Source organism: Monopterus albus, unplaced genomic scaffold (assembly GCF_001952655.1).
Source record: "Monopterus albus unplaced genomic scaffold, M_albus_1.0 scaffold235.1, whole genome shotgun sequence".
Taxonomy (NCBI): Eukaryota; Metazoa; Chordata; class Actinopteri; order Synbranchiformes; family Synbranchidae; genus Monopterus; species Monopterus albus.
The window spans coordinates 1,001,158-1,021,139 of record NW_018128115.1 but is presented as its reverse complement, the minus strand read 5'-3'; the positions used below and the strand labels follow the sequence as shown (position 1 = coordinate 1,021,139).

Below are 19,982 nucleotides of genomic sequence, written 5' to 3'. Positions count from 1 at the left end.
CCGCTGTCCGGATGCTGCCGCTGGGCCGTGCACGGACAGGGTCGAGTGAGGTCTGCAGAGCTGCTGCGAGAGAGAATGAAAACACGACACTGACTTTGGGTGCTTTCTGCTTTTCCTACTTGAACTGAACATTTGTACGACCAGCGTGAGGCTTGGTGTGTTCATGGGGTCACGCACAGCCCGGCTCGTTTCTCCTGATCAATCCAGATTTTGTTTCTGATCCGTTTGTGCTGCATGTGCTTTGAATCTGAATCCAGGTCGAAGGGTTTCATTCCAAATCTGACAAATACAGGGATTTTTTTTTCCAGGCTAAGCCAGGCTAAGCCAGGCTAAGTCAGGCTGGCAGCTTCCAGTCTTTATGCTGAGCTAGGCCAGCACATCCAGCTCTGTACGCACACAGACTGATCATCCATCAGAACCAAAACAAATATCTACCCAAACTAGAGTTGCGGTGGTATCCCGGGTTCAGAGGTTCAGTTACTTCCTGTGTTGAACAGGTTTTAGATTTAATTTGCATTTCCTTTTCTGATTTGGGTGAAGTGGCCCTTTACCACTGAGGCTGAGAGAGCCCCCCAGTGTTTCCAGTCCAGGACAAAACTCTGACAATCACCTAATGAATGTTTGACATTGGGGAAAAATACCTTCAAAGGTTTTTAAAATCAAATCGTTTAGATAAAAACCTACATCCATCAATATGTTATGCAGTTTAGTATTTCTGACTCGTGTTATCGACCGTTTTGAGTCTTTAAACCAAACCAGTGGTTCCGTTTTCCATCAGGTTAGTTTGGGACAAACCACGTCTGGTAAAAGACAGTATTTGGTGAATAACACCAGACTCCAGAGATTAGTGAAGCTGAGGACTTTATATTTGTTATTAACGACGTTTTTCATTGGTAGGACAGAACCTCACCAATCTGACATGATTCAGTAGTTAATCTGAAAACGTTTCCACCAAAGTCAGCTGGGACCGATTTACTACGGGCTAAATAAACTTTTTACATCTTGTCGGTTTACTTTGTTGTTTGTGCTGAACCTCACGCTGTGTTTTATACCACCTTGTAGTTACCTGACATGTAGACAATTTGTGGGTTTTTTGTGGTGCTGATGCTTAGCTGCAGATCCTACCTGGTGTCGGTGTGCGCAGATCCTACCTGGTGTCGGTGTGCGCAGATCCTACCTGGTGTCGGTGTGCGCAGATCCTACCTGGTGTCGGTGTGCGCAGATCCTACCTGGTGTCGATGTGCGCAGATCCTACCTGGTGTCGATGTGCACAGATCCTACCTGGTGTCGATGTGCGCAGATCCTACCTGGTGTCGATGTGCACAGATCCTACCTGGTGTCGGTGTGCACAGATCCTCTCTGTTGCACTGCGAGTCTTATGTTTTATGTTCAGAACACAGTGACTGGTCCCAGTCGGTGCTTTCACTCAAAATACAAGTAAAGGAACAAATGTCTTAAAACGGTCATATTCTTAAAAACGTGTTTGGAAGTCCCTTAGTGCCGATGTTAAAACGAAGCCATTTAAACAGTTTAATCACATTCACACTGGGTTTTCAACAGTTATGAAAATGACCATGAAAAGGTCGTTTTGTCTAATTTTCACTGGACATCAGCTCAAATCAGGACATGATTCCACTTCAGATGCATTTAGTCACATTTAATTAACTTCAGGTTAAACTGCTTTGTGAAAACTAAACAAATGGAAAATGAAAACTCAATGTGATTATTTCATTTTAATTTGCCGGCCACAGACTCCCATCCAACGAGGCCACTTTCATCTGCTCCTACATAAAACGTACAAAGGTTTGCTGTGCACATTTTGGATATAAACAGACATCAGCCCCACTGGTACGGCCTTTTATACACCAGTGTGTTACATCTGTATTATATTGGCCAATGTTCTACAGGAACACATAACGTTTTTAAGAATTCCTTAAGCTTCACTAAAGAACTGGATGGAGCCGTCTTAAAACATTTTACAGTGTAGAGGCTAAACAGCGCCCCCTGCTGGACAAAGTGTGCAGTGGAGACACGTCTGAATGAACTGAAGCATGTGTGACGTTCACAGCCACCACCACCACCTCTGATACACCAGGGCCAGTTCCTCGGTAACCAGAGCCACCAAGAACCGGTGTTGGTCGTAACTACTCAGTGAGATACTGACATAGAAACAGAAATTTGACAAAGCATGAGCAGTCTGGATTTGTTCGCCTTGGATTTCAGTGTCTGCTCAGCAGTCGTCATTGTGTATTATCTAAATGTATTTACCTTTTGCCTTAAACAAATTTGGAGGCAGAAGTATTATGTGCACATGAAACTTTGGGGAAAGCCTTTTTTGCTGTTGTTTTTAGGAGCCACGCTCACAGGGCTGCCATCTTTGATTGGCCTCTAACACCTTGTGACAACAGGAGCAAAGTTAATGTCTCCAATGTAAAAACAGTGCACAGATGTCAGGAACATCGCTGGGCTCATCGTAGGTGAAGGGCGGGTTGGTGTGAAGTCGGCTTTGGAAGATTCATCTCAGTGTTTTGGAAAGTGAAAATCTACAACAGTATCTGGAACAAGTCACGTACTGTAGCTTTAAGCCCAGTGTTTCACTTCCTTGCTTGTTACAGAGCTTTCGACCCTATCCCATGACCTTATGCAGGAAATGGAGCTTGATCAAGGTTCAGACACACGGGAACTAATCACGTGACTCTACCTCACCCGGCGTACGCTGCCAGTGACCACAGCTAATCCACCACCTCCAGCTGTTGCACTTAACTGAACAAAGCAAAGTTGTTTTGGGACCTTGAATTTACTGCACATCTTGTTCCTGTGGTTCTGTGCTGACTGTAAATGTGGCCCTGAAGCAAAGTCGAGTCAAAACATTCTGTCATGCACTTTTCTGAAAGTTGTATGTCTGGGGTTTAAAGTCTGACGCAACATGCTAACAAATCCATGATGAACTGAATCCACCTCGGTGGGAGTCTGTGCGTCTTCTCCAACAGGAGCAGAGATGTAGTGTCCACAGCTGCTGAGCGTCAGGCCCAGAGGCTCCTGTTCGGTCTCTGCTCTGGTTGTTCAACGGGTAGTCCGGGTCAGGCCCAGCGGACCAGCACCCGGTCTCCGTCCTCTATGGAGTAGAACTGCAGACTCTTCAGGTCACCGGTGATCTCGAACTCTGTCCCCACGGTCTGTAACGAAGAGGCCACGAGGACAAAGGCTTTAACTTTTATGTCGCATGTTCAGTTATTCCTCTGCCTCTTTTAGAGATAGTGGTACTTGTAATAAATATCAGATGCTAGCAGCATTGGAGGAGAGGCTCGCCGATTTGGAAGTGCGGCTCCACGCCATGAAAAAGAGCCCAGCTAGCCAGGCCCATGATCACTGGGACTGAACTGCCTGCTATGGACACACTGTACACACAGTGCTGTCGTAAAAGGGCAGAGAACATAATCAGGGATCCACTCCACCCAGCTCACTCTCTGCTCAGACACAAAAACTGCACCTACAGCCTCAGGCACAGCAGGGTGGACAGTATCATCACACACAGAACAAGACTTTACAACAGCTTTTTCCCTGCTGCAGTAAGACTGATGGCAAATACACAATGTGAGAATATACTAGCAATAACCCCTCATTACCTCACCAAGTGTAATGACATATCCAACTCCACAATGTGAATTACTAAGTGTGATGCTTCTTCTCGATTGATGCTTCGTCGGCGTCGTCAGGAAACACGAACGTGATCTCTGGTGAGCAGAGACGAGGACAATCAGAAAAGATCACATTTTCTCACGGGACTGCTAGAACCAGAGTATGGTTAACCAATCAGAGAGCAGATGGCAGGAAGAGGCGGGACTAACTTAACAGCTGATTCTTCAGGGCAAATGGCTCCGGCTTCTTGAGCTCGCCTTCCTCTATGGCGCCGTACTCTGAAACAGAACAGGATAATCATCATCATCATCATCATCTCTTAAATCTAAATTTAAATTTAAGATTTAGACAAAATTTAAACAATAGGTTAAATGCTTTCACTCCACTAGGCTACCGCTAACATGCTCAGACTGCACATCTAACTGCATCTCTACCTTCGAGAGCGGTCACTCAAAACAACAATAATCACTTTGCTGTTTGACGTGGTCAGACAAACTTCGTATGAGTGAGTCGGCCCTGGTCTCAGGCTCCACCAAGAGATTCTAAAGCATTAAATACCGTGTATAAATCTCCAACATATTGCAAAACTGATGAAAGAATAAAAGTCAAAGTGTAAGATAGAAACCTCATTTAGTGGAAAACAAATGTATTGAAGAACAAAGCGCGACTCTGTGGTTACTAACAGTAACCTGTGTTCCTCCTCTCACACCAACGTGGAGCAGGGTCAGTCTGACTGTAAACACAGGTTTTTACTGGCTTGTCGCGTCAGTCTGACAGGCCGTCTCATTCTCCCATGATGCTGCAGGACAGTTTGGATTAAACCACCCAGGCGACTGAGTGTGTTGTTCATTCATGCCTCCAGTTTGTTTAAATCCTGAACGCTGTCAGGCCTCCAAATATGAAGTGATCACAGTGTGACAGGATGTAGACTGCACACACACACACACACACACAGGCTTTAACTTTTACCACCTGAATGTGTTTATACATGACTTGCATAAACACGTGCACACAGATACGCCAAAACTGCTCATGTATTATTTCACTGAGCCCCTGAAGTTCTGTCCTGTAAAACGTCTGCTGCTTCTTCATTAGATTTCAACAACCTGACTGGTTAATGGAATAAACTTGCTTTAGTATTTTATAAAAGTTTTATAATGATTCTGTTCCTGCATTTAGACCAGGCTGAAACAACCATCCTACACTGGTCGACTGGGTGCTCAGTAGCAGACTAAAGTTGTTTTAAGTTCTATTAGGACAACTACTTGTATACTGAGCAGCTCTTCTGCAGTGTTGTGATGTCAGAGGTGTGGCTGTGTTACCCTGGGGCTGGTGTAGGTGAGCCTCAGATCAGTTGCAGGGACCTTCAGCAGCCTGTACAGGAGCCCCTTCACCTTCTGCACAAGCATGGAGGCTGCAGGACACAGCACATTGTCACACTGTGCAGACAGACCGGCCTGCTCTGCTGCACAAATGCTCAACATGGCAAAACCACCGAGCTGAAAGACGTCGTGGCTGCTGGACATTTTGATAAAACCTGATCAGACTGAAATCGTTTCTCCTGTTTTACCTGGGAGTTTCTTCTCGATTGGCTTCCGGTCGGCGTCGTCAGGAAACACGAACGTGATCTCTGGTGAGCAGAGACGAGGACAATCAGAAAAGATCACATTTTCTCACGGGACTGCTAGAACCAGAGTATGGTTAACCAATCAGAGAGCAGATGGCAGGAAGAGGCAGGACTAACTTAACAGCTGATTCTTCAGGGCAAATGGCTCCGGCTTCTTGAGCTCGCCTTCCTCTATGGCGCCGTACTCTGAAACAGAACAGGATAATCATCATCATCATCATCATCATCACTTAAATCTAAATTTAAATTTAAAATTTAGACAAAATTTAAACTGGTGCTTAACAGTGACTGGTTCTGTGGGAGAATTAAATTTAGTAGTTTGTCATGAAGAAGTACTATTCATTGTTTCCTCCAGCACAGCGTCATGTTTTAAACGACGAATCAGTGAGCTGACCCGCGACCTGATCACATGACTCACTGTCGATGAGGCTCTGGTAACGTGGGTGCTGACAGTTGAACTCTGTGCTGGACTGACTTTGCCCCCCTGCCTTCAGCCACTGCTCTCCAAACATCTTGATGTAGTCGAGCTCCGCCCCCCTCCTGTCCTCAGGTTGGATCTGATGGAAACCATGGAAATAGGTCAGCCCAAACACACACACACACAGACACACACACACACACACACACACAGGTGGAGCTCACTTTGCAGCTGTTGAGGATGACCAGTTTCCCCAGTTTGGCGATCAGCATCTGATTGGCTGTTTTGAGGTTTCCATCGCTGCTCACCAGTCGGTTTCCACGGCACGAAAACTGGACCAAACTGGGAAGCTTAGCCAGCTCGTCCACCACACACCACTGAGAAAGAACAACACAGGCATGCTTTACCGTACTGTGCTTTTATTTTGAAAATCTTATTTTTATAGGCCACGGAGGAAACAAACAACAGGATCCCAACAGCATTGACAGTGAGTGTCAGTGTCACTTTGGATGTCAGATCATTTCAGTGTTCACGTACATTTAAACAGGTTTGATAGGACACTGCCGCTCGATCTACTCTCTCATACGTCCAACTATGTAAATGTGTATAAAGCCTCGGTCAGTGATCATCCTATGACACCGCTGCACAGTGGAACTATGAAGGTGACGGACCAGAGAGCCGTGAAGCTACATGTCACAGAAGTACAACCTGGAAGACGCCGGCCCGAAATCTCAGTTTGCTTAACAAACCAAGCTGACATCTCCTGGATGTCTGGTGCTTTTCAGCTGAACTCACTGACCTCAGAGATGTTGTTGTGGTCCAGGCTGAGGTTCTTCAGTGCTGGGAACATGGCTGTTTGAGATCCTACAGAGGAGTCAGAATTTACAAGAGGATTATCAGCAGCTAATTAGGACATAAAACAGAGGAGGTTCAGCGTACGAGTCAAAAGGTGGCAGTGAACTGTACCGGGAGCAGCGTCATCGAATCTGATGACAGACAGACCGGTGCTGGACAGATTCAGCTGCTCCAGTCTGAAATCAAACACACAACACAAGGATCAATGCATCTGCCTCTGCTGGTTTTGTTTCGTACAGGCCGCTTCATACTGGGGATCTGGTCTTTATCCGAGCCCAGCATCTGGACTGGTGCATTCTCTATAGAAACATTTAGTCAGTGTTTCTGTGCTGTACCTGGGCAGAGCAGATAAGCTGAGCACGCTGTGCTGCACCAAAGGGTTACAGGACAGACTGAGGCTCTTCAGCGACTGCAGCACTTCATCGGGCCTGTAAAAGACCAAATGCATCAGAGGTAGAGGAGTGAGGGTCAGGTCTCCAGTGTGGACTGACAGACAGGGAGGACAGCTGTTACCTCTGCAGCTCTGTGATGTTGTTTTCTTCTGCACACAGCTCCTCCAGCTGCGGCCACATGGGGGCGCACTCCAGGATCTGACCCCAGACAGCACAGAGGGAACCCAGCGATTAGAGGTAAAACAATAGGAGACAGATGTGACAAAGAAGACGACTGCTTTGTTAAAGCCTGACACTGTTCATCGAGTAGCCACCACGCTGACAACTCTTATTTTGACAGTTGACAGGAAGAAAGGAGCTGATCAGTCACTTGTCAGCTTATGTGAATCCTTTTCACTTTAGTCTCACTTCAACTGCAAAGTTTACAGGACAGAAGGTATTATGAACAATATACTAATTCATATTTTAGAGTATTTTAAAAAAAATCAGATTTCAGTTTTTGCCTTTTAATAAGTCTGCATATTATTCTAATAACATTTATAATATAATATATAACATATAATATATAATATAATATAAATATAATATAAAATAATAAATAATATAATATAAAATAAATAATATAAAATCAAAATAATGAGATTATAAGAAACTGATATTTAGCTATAGAATAAGATCACATCCTGGTGACACAGATTTACAAAGGAAACTAAGAAGTTAACAATCCTTTCTTCTGACAGCAGAGAAGAGTCAAAGGGTTTCCCTGATGAACAGGTGAGCACAGACAGGTGCGCGTACCTGTGGCCAGGTGAGGTCACAGCCATTGAGCGCCAGGACTCTGAGGCTGCTGAAAGCCTGGCAGTGAGCCGAGGGGTCAGAGGGCAAACACAGCCTGTTGTAGCTAAGAACAAACACAACAATAGAAATGTTAGTGGGAGGAGACGAAGGCCAACAATAAAAACAAATCCAACAGGCGGTCATCCTCAGAGGAAGCTGTACTTGAGCTGGATTCCCTTCAGGTGGTCCAGCTGCTGGGCGATGGCTGCCAGGTCCTCCCAGCACGACAACAGCGTCCTACTCAGGTCCAACCACTGGATGTCTGATCGCTGCTGCTAAGGTTCAGCACAGTGACACGTACCAGCCTACAGTTACAGCCTGACCGAGGCCACAGCCTGGACAGACGAGGGTTGACGGGGTCAGCGCGTCAGGCTGTACTCCTGACACACACTTCAGCTGACAGCGGTTTTCATTTTCTTGGTTAAAATATGTCAGAAGATCAAAAAGTCACAATTTATCAAACTTCAATGTAACATTTTCCTTGTTTTGTCCAAACAGTCCAAAAGCCAGAGGTCAGCCATGTGTTAGCACATGAACTAAAGAAGAGCAGTAAACTCTCACAGTTTATAAGCTTCAACTAGTGACTGGTGACATCTGTGTTGGACAAATGACTCGTCTAAGTGCGAACTAATTTTCTGTTGGCTGACTATCGGTAGTTTCAGCTCTATTCCTGGCACTGTCTGGAACATCATCAATAATTACTTTTTACCATTTACAAGCAGTATAAATAATATACAAGCAGTAACTAATATGAATACCCCAGGGACAGTACACATCAGGCTTGTGCTGCTTCCCTCCCACTAACCTACCAGACTCACTAGTTTCCAATATGACACCAGTAACCCTCGTCCCAACACTTCAGCCTGTAGCCCGATCAAAACAAAGCTTAGGAGGCCTGTGAGGTGTGTGCAAAGATACTGGGCGTTGTCTTCCTGATTTCTCCTTCAGCCCCGGCGCCGTTCACCTCAGAGCGGCTCAGCAGCGCCGTCGGAAGGCTCTCCAAGCTAGAGACAGAAGCAGGACAGAGACATGAACCGACCGCCTGTTTCATGATGTCAGACACTGCCACTGGGCGATCCCACATTTACTGTTCATCAGCATTGTACCTGCGCTCCTTGATGCCCTCCCACTCGAGCTTCTTAGAGGAGATGGAGATCTCCTCACTCAGCACCTCCTCTGTGTTGATCTCGTACGCCTGTTGCACGGCGGTCAGGTAATCCACGCCGAAGCTCACTTTGGCAGGACGGACGAACGAGGCTCCTTTAGGGTGTCTGACAGAGCGGAGAGAAAATGATCAGTCACAATATTCCCTTCTTTCACAATGACCACATGTGCTAGTTTCAAATAATAAAGAAATGATTAATTTCACTAATTAGACCAATTTTAGTTTAATTTGTTGAATCATCACACCACGTCATTGCACAACTCCTTTAGTCTAGGATTTATTTTGTATCATATTTGAGGAGAATTTAAGCAGTTTTAATTTTGAATTTTAAATTTTATCCCACTGAGTGTTTAGAAAATGTGTCTGTTATGTTTTCTGATTTATTTTAGACTTTGCACTCTCACAGGAATCTTGCACACAAACCTTCTGAGGAGGCCGCTGCTAACCTCTGACCCAGGACTACACAGGAACACTCAGACTTGTGTGAACAGTTTGTAGATTCACGGCGTATAAAAGTAGCTACAGAGAATCACCTGCATGTGAAATAGCGGACTCCTTCGTGGCTGCCGTCATGTTTGCCCCTCTCAGGGTTATCCCACTCCAGGCCGAGCCACAGCCCTGACAACACAAAACAAACCCCCAGTTAGTCTTAGGGTTAGTGTGAGGGTGCTGCAGGTCTGCAGACCGACAGCGTCGGGACAGACATGTTTGCATTGTATTAAACAAAACCATTTTATAATACTTATTTTACCAAGTTCTAAACTGGTGTTAGGTATTTTCTTAGGTAGATATTTAGAGATTTGTTGTCTAGAAATGTGTAAGGCAGACAGGATGTCTAGCTCAGGCTGTTGAATGCTTAGTGCATAGTCATGAGTTCTGCAGGCTGCATCTAGGCCAAGGTCAGCTAGATTGCAGAGTCTACCGGCAGATGATTATTGCTAGTAGCATGATATGTTCAGCCGTAATCTTAATCATAATATCTTCCGAGGCTTACTGTTCGGACATGTCCCTGAATGTCCTGTATGTTTTTAGATACACACCACTAATCAACAGCCACACACTTTAATATTCTCCATGTTTTGACTACTGCTCTGGTCAGCTGCATAGCTGGCATATCAGGTGACGTCACGGTTTGACGGCGTAGGATGGGGCTAGCCCAACGAAGTGATTAAATTGTATAGGCTATTAGGTTCGGGGTCTTTTCATCTTCCGGGCTGCCTGCACGCAGTTTTGGGGGTGGAAGATGCCTGGACGTGTAATGTTAATTCTTGCCTGTGACCCTTTGAATAAACAGCACGGTTATATTTTTTATATACTCAAGTGGTCCGCTTCGTCTCTCTGAGTTCCTGGTTGAAAAGGACTGGGAAAAATCTTTCAATGGTATATTTCGTCTAAATAAGCAGCCGTACAACGACTCTATATAACCAAAGTCTATAATTGGCAACGTTCTGAATTAAATCAGGAGCAATATGACCAAGCAATAAAGATGATAAATCTGCCCAGACATTTGATGCAACTTGACAGTTTTTGCGCTACAAACACGTTTAGTACTGAGGTTTGTGATGGTGAAGCCCTAACTGGACTTACTGGGAACCACTGACCCACAGCTAGTCAGGACGCTGACACAGTGAAATGTCTCACCTGCTGTCGGTGGGACCGGGCCCACGTACCGCACTGTGGCCCGCTCCCCGCCGCAGGACACCCGCCTGCCCAATGCGTTCGCCGGTACCTCCGGCTCCGTCTGGTCAACGCCCATCGAAGCCACCTGCCGAGGAGGGAAAACCCGAGACCAACAGATGCACAGTTCACACGGAAATCCCTTTTACGTCCCGCGTTAACGACTAACCAAGCTAGCTACACATCCAGGTGTGTTGAGCTAACGCGTCACCGTTGCGTTGTTTTGTCTCACTTTAACATGAGGTTAGCTAAATGTACTCTTCTGCTAGCTCTCAATATGTGAACAACGGTAAAATGTCTGAGGTGAAAAATAACCATGAAAGTACCTGAAGTTAAAGGTTTTATCTATCGAGCTAACGTTAGCTTCCAAACCAAAACATTTCAAGTTGTTCACCGGAAGTGACCGATTTGAATGTTGTACCCTTTTGCCTTTCTAGAAAGTCGCTTTCGGCTTTTCCAGTTTAGGGGTCGTGATGGCGAATCGTCACACTGACGGCTCGCATGTTGACATTTGGCACGTTTGTTACGCCGGATGCCCTTCCTGACCACTAGCCTACCGGAGATGACCCTTTCTACATTTCCAAATATAACCAGTTGGAAACATCCCCTTAACTAAATATATGTTTATGTGCTCCATCTTTAATTATGTGTTATTCCTATTACGGTAGAGCTAAAGTGTTCAAGTCACTGGTGTGAAATTAGCTTTAATGAAGGAAAGATTAGAAGGAACCTTTTGTTCCGCTTGACCGTGTTGCTTGAGGGACATAGTTCGCAGTAGTACAGCAGCGTGCTTGGGATGAGAACGTGTGATGGTGCGCTAACCTAAAAATTGTTTTGTTGAAGTTTAAATTGTAAACATCTGAGTACATGCTGTAGTCGACTTTAGATTATTTCAAACCGGAAGTCCGTTGTTGAGTTACCGCGGACAAATCTGGAATAAACTATGAAGAAGAAACTTCGCCAGAGGTTTGTTTACACAGTTTTATTTAGCTGAAGAAAACGTAGAAAAACCAAGTGGACTAGATTTGTAGGTCGAAGACGTTTCAGCTCTCATCCAAGAGGCTTCATCAGTTTTGATGAGAGCTAACTTTGACCTGGATGACTGAGAATCTGCACAGACACACTTTTATTGAATACGTGAACGTGATTGACGGTAACCTGCCAAGTTTATTTGACCATAGATGGTGACAATTTAATGAATCGGTTCATTCATCTATTAACTAAACATCTCTATTTTTTATATTTTATATAATAAAGAGTGGACTGGAGAAATTTGATAATGAAAGAGTTTGAAATGATATCTGAAGTCCTTGTTATAGAGAAAGATTTCGCTGTTGTGGTGCAAATCTACTACTACTAATAATAATAATCTGATCATATCAGTGAAAAGACTGGACCCTCACTCCTCACAGAAGCTGCTCTCTCGTGGTTTCTGGTTCTGTGTTTTCTTGACTTCGGTGTCTCTGTCCTCAGTGGGGAGGCTCCTTCGGGGGGTCAGTCAGATGACTACGTGGTGGGTCAGGTTTCAGGAAGTTTGTTCCAGAAAAACTCTGCAGCCTCTGGATCTCTGTCGGCTTTATTCGGCACTGCTGCACCAGCTGCACCAATTGTGTTCCAGCCTGCACCTGAGGTAAATGAAAACACAAAGTTAGAGAGTTTTTACTAAGTTTCTGTGACTGTAGTCTTTTTAAACCAAGCAAACATTTGCTGGGGACTTGGTGTATGTGGGTCAGAGTCCAAACAAACTACAGTGTGTGCGTGTGATGGAGCAGCATGTTGCCTGATTAAGACCAAAGTAGAGTTGGGGAACCTTTCCCAGAGGACAGCTGGGACACTCCTGGTGAACGAATAAACAAAAGTACTTCTGGTGCTACACACATTCTGATTCCTTTTACATCCTCTTTCATGTCCATTATTTAAAAGACAAAGCTTCAAAAATATATCCCAGTTCAGAGAAGACCTGTGATAGATGTCGTCGTGCTCCAGCAGACCTCTCGTGTCCTAGACCTGCCCTGACTTGTCTTTCTGTGTAATGTCAGCAGTAACACACAGCAGAGTGTAGGGAGAGTGGGCACGAGGAGATGAAGAGGCCTGTTTGTCGATGGGCCAGTGTCACAGTTTGTTCTTTAACAATATTCTGCCAAAAAAGCTTCTGTGGCACAGACGAATAATTGGTGGTTTCACGCACAGGACGCGTTAGTAGATAAAGTGCTGATGTTGGTGTGCACAGTAAGAAGAAGATGGAACATCAGTGATGTGTCCTGTGTTGCTGTGTGTGTTTTGTGCAGCCAGTTCAGAGGAGCACAGAAACAAAGCAGCAAGAGAAAGATGCTCCAGAGGTCAAAGGTCAGCACAGCCAGAAGAAGAAGAAGCCGCCAAAGCAAAAATCAGCAGCCGACCAGAAGCTGGAAAACAGGTGAGAAGTCCAGAAACCCATCTGTAGAGCCATCCTGTCTGTGAGAGCTTGTTCTCTTCTCTCTCCTGTCACCAAAGTGTTGTCGTCCTCCTCCGTTTCTTATTTGTGTCAGTATTAGAATTATTGTTTTTCTTGGAAGCTTTTGCTCCTGTTTTCTGTCGACTAAATGCGTTGCCAGCTTTTTCTACTCTTCTTCAAATTCACTGAATGTTTCACTTCTTTTATTAAAAACTGTGAAATTAAGCAGCTTCAGTCCAAAAAAAACTTCATCTTCTCTTTGCCCTGTTTCTTCCTCCTCACCCTTTGGTTTCAGGGAGAGCAGTTTACAGAATGCAGATGAGGATGAGCGAGGGCAGGGCACATCCATGCAGGGGAAGAGGAAGAGGAAGGAGCTGGGCGAAGAGAAGGATGTAGAGCACTGGGTGATGAAGAGACAGAGGCTGAAGGCCAGCCGAGAGGAGGAGTCCATGAAGAGGAAGAGGACGGTGTTTGTCGGCAACCTGCCCGTCAGCTGCACCAAGAAGGTGGTGCTGTGTTTGTTTCCTGCGAAAAATGTCAAACCAGTTTCTTTCTCATTTTCTAAGCAGTTGATTTAGTGTTTCCAGATTGTCCATGAGCAATGTGCATTTATGACTGGGTGAGGAAGGAGCTGATGATGTTCTTGCCTTTCAGACCGTACGGAGCCTCTTCAGGGATAAAGGATCCATCGAGTCCATCCGGTTTCGCTCTGTGGTAAAAACACACAAACGTGGTCAGCTTGAAGAACGTCTGATTAAATCGCACTGTTTATTACGACGTGTGTCTTCTGACAGTGTTGTCCATCATTTATTAATCTCAGCAGTTGACACGGGGGAAGTATTTGTTGGTGAATAAGCTAACGTAGTGTTAGCCTGAGAGCCATCTGTTAGCATGCCAGCAGATTCACAGGTTGAATTCAGTGTTTGTACAGATTTTTTTTGCTGCAAGAAAAAGATATTGCAAAGATTCAGTTGAAATGAGTTGATTTGCTCCTCAGATCCAGTTTTACATGTCTTTGTCCTCTAAGATGAGAAGAAGTTCCCAAACTGCTGCTTGAGTAAAAGCTTTCACCAAATTTTACTTTTTTTTTTTATTAAGTGTCGTCACTAGTGGACTGTAACATCTTGGAGAAAAATGTTTTCTCAATGACATCAGAGCAGTGTGAGATTTGCAGGAGCAGCGTCCGGTGGCCACTAAAGAAACTGAAGTCTGTCTGTCTGTCTCCTGCAGGTCAGAGAGGATCCGTCCATGTCCCGCAGAGTAGCAGCTATCACGTACGTTTCTGTCTTCATCAGGTTACTGATACAGATGAACTGAACGAGTCTAAGACGAGAGGTGTTTTCATTTGCAGCTTCGAATATGTTTTGATAATAGGAATCAAAAACACCAAGACCCAACAATAAATGTAATTCATGTGTTTAAAGATGTAATGTGTAAATGTTTAACATTAGAAGTCAGAAATCTGAACAGCCGATGCAAATAAATGACTGAAATAATTAGTTAATTGATGGAAGATGAAGGCAGCCTCAGTTTGACAATGGATTAATTGTGTCATAATTAAAAATGGCAGAAATTTCAACTTAAGTTTGAGGCTTTTTCTCTGTCCACTGTAAACAAACTGACACTGTTGGTCCAACGAGACCAGACATTAGAAAATGTCTCCTCGGGCTCTTTTTGTCTAAAGGATTAACTCTTTAATCAAGTAATAATCAAACTAACAGAAAACGGTCACCAGCCGCTGCTTTTCCTTTTCACACATCCCTCACTGGCTTCCCACCAGCAAACACCGGACTTCGATGCCGTGGTTATAAACCGATTCTTTCCTTTGTATAAATTAACTTCTTTCTACTTCACAGACGCAAAATCCATCCCAAGAAGCAAAGCATTAACGCCTACGTGGTGTTTAAAGACGAGGAGGCGGTGGCCAAGGCGCTGGAGAGGTGGGACACCGCCAATACACCTGAACTATGTTTCTGATGCCGCTGAGCTGGAATCTGGGTAAATTGTCTTGTATCGTGTGTGTGTGTGTGTATGCTCTGACAGGAACGGCACGGAGATAGAGGACAACTTCCACGTCCGGGTGGACAGAGTGACTGACAGCTCTTCAGTGAGTCTTCAGATGTCTCCGTTAAAATGTTAAAATCTGTTGAATTCATTTGTGCCGAATGTTGATGCGTCCTGTCGGTGGTCTTGTCTCACAGCACGATCATAAACGTTCCGTGTTCGTGGGGAACCTTCCTTTCGGTGAGTCTTTGCAGTACTCTGCTCCACAGTCACTGACAGCAGGTTATCTTGAACACAAACCTTAAACTGTGTGTGCTTTTAGAGATAAATGAGCTTGTGTTTCGACGGCATTTTGAGGAGTGCGGCGCGGTGGAGGCCGTACGCCTGGTCCGAGACCAGAACTCTGGAATGGGGAAAGGATTCGGTTACGTCCTGTTTGAGGTACGACGACTTAAATCCAACTTTTCCTGGACTTCATGCAGTGTCAAAATGAAAATAAGCATGTGGTTGTGTTTCTACACTGACACGATTCTCACCGAGCTGCTTCTGTGCTGGAGCAGAAACTGTTGATGAAATTGACTCGGCCTCATCCACGTCAGGTGACCAGTGTAAAAACTGCTCTCATCCTGGTTTTTGAACAGCAAGGTCAGACAGGCTGAGGTGACACGTCAGCACTTGTCACTGTCTTTCTGACAGGATTGTCCGTTTTCTGACCCAGCTTCTCATATTTGAAACTAGATTTACTCAGTTTGACACGTTGACTTTAAAAATAAGGGAAGTAGTTACAGCATTTCTGTATAAAAGTGATGACACTGAAAAGCACAAAAGGCAGCAAATAATGCATGTTATGGTTAAACTGACAACTCCCATCGGTAACAGTGTGTTAGCATGTGCATGTGTATTTGAACATGTCGCACCTGTCTGTCTTCCTGCTGCAGAGTCCTGACTCAGTGCAGCTGGCACTAAAACTGGACGGCTCGAAGCTGGAGGGCAGGTCGATCCGGGTGAAGAGGTCGGTGAAGAAAGAGAAGCAGAAGAATAAAACCGACAGCAGCAGAAACACAGGGAGGCCGAGCCGGGGCCCCAGCAAGCACCCTACAAAGGGACCTGTGAGGGCCTCGGAGCGGGAGAAAGGAGGCACTCGGGGAGGTTTCAAGTCTCCATGGAAGTCCACTAGAAACCAGCACAAGTCACACAAATGCCCCACCTCGTTCAAAGGAGAGATGGTGGAGCCAAACAAGAAGAACAAGAAAAGACTGAAGAAGAAACCGAAGCCAAACAAGACAGTTCATATCTGAGCTCTGAGGAATCCAGTTTACAGGAACACGTGTCTGAGGACTGTCCTGACCGAAGCCAGCAGTGACCCAGCATTTAACTGAGAACCACAGCATGGGTTTGGTCCCAGCAGCACGTTCTCCGTCTGATCTGGGAAACTAAGAACTGCCCTTCTGTCCCGACAAAGTCAGTTCATCCACTTACCTCCTGTCTGTGAAACCATCTGGTCCAATAAGGGTTCCAATTCTCTACAACAGGTGCCAAAAACCAAATAGACGAAAAAACTGCCAAGTTGAATCACACTTGTGTCAAACTCTGACATCATTTGTAACATTTTATCCGGCTGTTGTATTTCATTACTATCGAGTTAGCATGTTCAGGTACATGTGGTAGTTTTTGCTATTAACTTGTAAATCTGTGATTTTTGAGTGGAAACTAGCTAGTTGTAATGTTTCAGAGCTCAGCGTTGATTCAGCTTTGTTAAAACATCTGTAGATGGTCCGACGGCAGCAGCTGATACGAACCTGACAAAGCAGAAGTGGGGCCGTGCTGAGACTCAGACCCCCTGAAGTCCATCTACAGCTGGACTCTGTGTTATAGATGGACACCAAAGTCTGATTCTGCAGCTGTTTGTCTTTTCTGTTTCCTTTGAAAAATAATGTTGGTGTTTAGTTAGGATTTCCTTCTGCAGAGACTTGGTGCAGCTGTTGGTGTAGGCCTTCAGTCGGCCTACAGCATGACACCCACCGTCCTGGCTTGGACCTCATTTAGATTATGAGCCAGTCCACATGTGGAGACTTGTCCCAAAATAAAACTCAGCAGACTCAGCTTCATAGTCTGTTCACATTTTTATTTTTTCTTCTTTAAAATGAACAAAACTTTATCACATTTTAAAAAGTGTTTACACTGAACAGAAAGTCGAGTGACAACAAAACAATAAATACTCTGATGCATCCAAGCAGAGGGAGGATTACAGTTTGTGTGTCTGGCGATTACTGATACACAACAAACATGAAGGCAGTGGGTACAAACATGTCGGATGGCGTCGACCTGTCAGGACGAGCGCTACGCCACCCTGATGTTTTCAACAACACCCGGCCCAGTTAGTACATACATACCTACAGGCGGAGGAACGGGGACGAGCTCGTTTGTATTTCTAATGGAGAGATTCGACTACCCCGTAACGGGTCATTCAAGTTAAACAAACACTGTCGGGGAGAAACCAGGAAGAAAAACCAATTCCCATCAGGACGCTTTGGTGGGAGGTGTTGGATGTCAGCCAGAGTGATGAAGCTGAAGTGGTGGAAGTCCATGGGAGGAGGAGTCAGGTGGGGGAGGGGGTACTTCCCCTTGGTCCTCCTTATTCTATATCATCCTCGCTCAGACTCTGTGCACTCACGATGCGCTGCAGATGGAAGCAGACAAACACTCAGAGCTGCAGACGGAAGAATTAACAAAGTGAAAGAAACCAAGCAGCAGGTTCTGGTCCCATTAGGGAGGGGTTTGTGCTACCTGGATCAAAGTGGACCAGTTAGGGAAGGTATGGCTACTTGGCTGATTCTGGACCAGCTAGGAAGGTTTCTGAACTTCTGGCTGAATCTAGAACAGAATGAGAGCAACCTTGCTGATTCTGGACTAGTCATGCAGGTCTCAAAGGTACCTGACATGTAGTAGACTAGTTAGGGAGGTTTTGAGGCTGTCTGGATACCTAGAACATGTTGGACCAGTTAGGAAGATGGTGAGGCTATCTGACTACAGCTGAGCCAGTGAGAGAGGTGTGGCAGCTCCCTGGGTGTTTCTGACCTGTCGAGGAGTTGGACTGGCCGATTCTGGACTAGTCAAAGATGTTACAGCACCACAGCTGATTCCAGACAGATTGAGGGGGGAGTCAGACCTACCTGACTGATCCAGTTAAGGTGGTGTGGGATTACCTGGCAAAGTGACTACCGGTAATTTTGAACCAGCGTGGGAGTAGTGGGGGCTATCTGTCAATTATGGGGTCATCTGGACCAGTTGTAGAGAAGGTCTGGCCTACCTGGCTGATGCTGGGCAGTTTGGTGAGCAACATCTGGAAGACGGGTGAGGGCAGAGTCTGCTGCAGCACCTGCAGCAGCTGCTGAGGCTGACCACACACAGCGATGGCGTTGGTCAGGTGGTCCACACCTTTCTCATAGTCTCCTGTGGACAGAAACACAAAAGACAGATTCCTCATGAAATGATCGATCTATAAATCAAACACTAGAATATTCAGATAAGTGAGGTCCAGCTGGTAGTAGAGCAGTTGTGACTAAACGCCATGGTTACAACCAGCACACTCTTGTGTTACTGGTTGGTCTGCAACAGTCTGACTGATACATCGTTCAGTCTTTATGATTTCAGGAAATGCCTGAGCTGTCTGCACTGTGGTCTTGACGTGTCAATGGAGGACTTACCCTGAGCCAGCAGCTCCTCCCCTAGCTGGATCTCCTCCAGGAAGAACTTCTGCACCGCTTCAGCGTCCTTCAGGTCTGGAAGCTGCAGGACAGGCGACAATCAGCCACAGGAAGTAGATGTAAAAACTGATTTCTGTCACATCGTGACCACAGTCAGATCTTAAGGGTATAATGATGCGTCATGTGCTTCAAAGCACAGAGGGACCTGGCTGCAGAACAAGATTGTGGACAGTGACCGGGATTGTGCACCGTCAAACCGCCTGAACCATAAACCTGCCGAGGTTGCCCATCCGCCATCAGCCGGGTTCTCTTGGGCTTAGTGCTGCATAACGGTTAATTTTATCTACCTAAAACTCACCTGGGATGAATATCAGTGTTTGTCATGCAGAGCGGAGGGTCTGGTGTTTCGTTCTTTAATGAAATCGATGAAGCCCACTGGGCACAGGTTTCATGGTGCACCTCTTCCCAGGCAACACTAATGCTACACGCTGCCTGAAGCATAAACTCTGGGAACATATCTCTTTGCAGAGGTTCCTGTGGGCTTTGTGAAGGGTACGAAACAGAGGAAGAGGCAGGTGGACTGCTTTATGTCCCACATGATCTTCATGGCAAATGCCCACAGTACTCGTAGTTTGAAGAACACTAACAGGATAGTTGTACCTCATTAATTTGCATAATGATACAGCAGGGCACACTTCAACCCAGTCACATCAGCGGTACAAGTATGTTTCCACAGTGTACTGTAGAAACGAGGACCTGTTGGTGCACAGAGACTGTTCTCACCTTTGCCAGACCTGCCGTCTCTTTGGCTGCCTTCTGCTTTCTCCTGCCTGCAACAAAACAAACACCACATGCAGTTCAAATGATTAATTTCTTAAGTTAAAACACAGCTATAACCTCTGACGGCTGCCAGATGTTGACTGTTCTGGTTTAGACAGTGCTGTGCTTCTCCATCAGACAACAACACACTGCATTAGGATCCTGATGTGATGTTATTGTAGCGAGGATTTTCTCTTCTGTCTAAACACTACACCATTATTCCCTGGAAAGTTCTACTTTATTTACAGCATACTACTACATTATGTGTGCATTTTTACACACACATTCACTTTTTTATTCATAAATGATAATTATCATTCATACTTTGACATATAGTTTCATATTGTGGCCTCCAGAGATGATCCGCTTGCTTCTCTTGTAAGATCTGGTAATACTGTGTGTGTATAT

The 19,982-nt window shown here is 45.3% G+C and overlaps 3 protein-coding genes across 5 annotated transcripts in view; 1 reads left to right on the top strand and 2 right to left on the bottom strand.

Annotated features, from left to right (window-relative positions):
• Positions 1 to 1,714: 1,714 nt before the first annotated feature.
• On the bottom strand, positions 1,715 to 11,130 carry tbce (tubulin folding cofactor E). Of its 3 annotated transcripts, none has more exons than XM_020620234.1 (17): positions 11,032 to 11,130; positions 10,575 to 10,698; positions 9,467 to 9,551; positions 8,875 to 9,039; positions 8,687 to 8,772; positions 7,931 to 8,030; positions 7,730 to 7,832; positions 7,053 to 7,129; positions 6,875 to 6,967; positions 6,651 to 6,715; positions 6,484 to 6,548; positions 5,909 to 6,061; positions 5,685 to 5,823; positions 5,384 to 5,452; positions 5,210 to 5,269; positions 4,962 to 5,053; positions 1,715 to 3,176 (listed from the first exon to the last, which is right to left on the bottom strand). In XM_020620234.1, the coding sequence occupies exons 2-17, from the start codon at positions 10,687 to 10,689 to the stop codon at positions 3,081 to 3,083; spliced, it is 1,563 nt and encodes a 520-aa protein (XP_020475890.1). In that variant the 5' UTR covers positions 10,690 to 10,698; positions 11,032 to 11,130; the 3' UTR covers positions 1,715 to 3,080. The 3 variants fall into 3 exon arrangements, with proteins under 3 accessions (XP_020475890.1, XP_020475888.1, XP_020475887.1); XM_020620232.1 differs by lacking the exon at positions 11,032 to 11,130 and adding an exon at positions 10,937 to 11,023; XM_020620231.1 differs by lacking the exon at positions 11,032 to 11,130 and having other exon boundaries at positions 10,575 to 11,023.
• Positions 11,131 to 11,262: 132 nt separating this feature from the next.
• On the top strand, positions 11,263 to 17,284 carry rbm34 (RNA binding motif protein 34). Its single transcript, XM_020620240.1, has 11 exons — positions 11,263 to 11,576; positions 12,084 to 12,240; positions 12,899 to 13,026; positions 13,340 to 13,550; positions 13,699 to 13,758; positions 14,275 to 14,318; positions 14,901 to 14,984; positions 15,088 to 15,151; positions 15,246 to 15,288; positions 15,371 to 15,489; positions 15,987 to 17,284. The coding sequence occupies exons 1-11, from the start codon at positions 11,554 to 11,556 to the stop codon at positions 16,344 to 16,346; spliced, it is 1,293 nt and encodes a 430-aa protein (XP_020475896.1). The 5' UTR covers positions 11,263 to 11,553; the 3' UTR covers positions 16,347 to 17,284.
• The window catches only part of tomm20b (translocase of outer mitochondrial membrane 20b), a 5,509-nt gene continuing 2,249 nt past the window's right edge, over positions 16,723 to 19,982 (bottom strand). Inside the window, exons 2-5 of the mRNA XM_020620254.1 lie at positions 19,539 to 19,585; positions 18,756 to 18,837; positions 18,359 to 18,501; positions 16,723 to 17,728 (exon numbers count right to left, since the gene is read on the bottom strand). Of these exons, the coding sequence (XP_020475910.1) occupies positions 17,684 to 17,728; positions 18,359 to 18,501; positions 18,756 to 18,837; positions 19,539 to 19,585 (317 nt within the window). The 3' untranslated portion in view covers positions 16,723 to 17,683. The remainder of the gene's footprint in view (positions 17,729 to 18,358; positions 18,502 to 18,755; positions 18,838 to 19,538; positions 19,586 to 19,982) is intronic.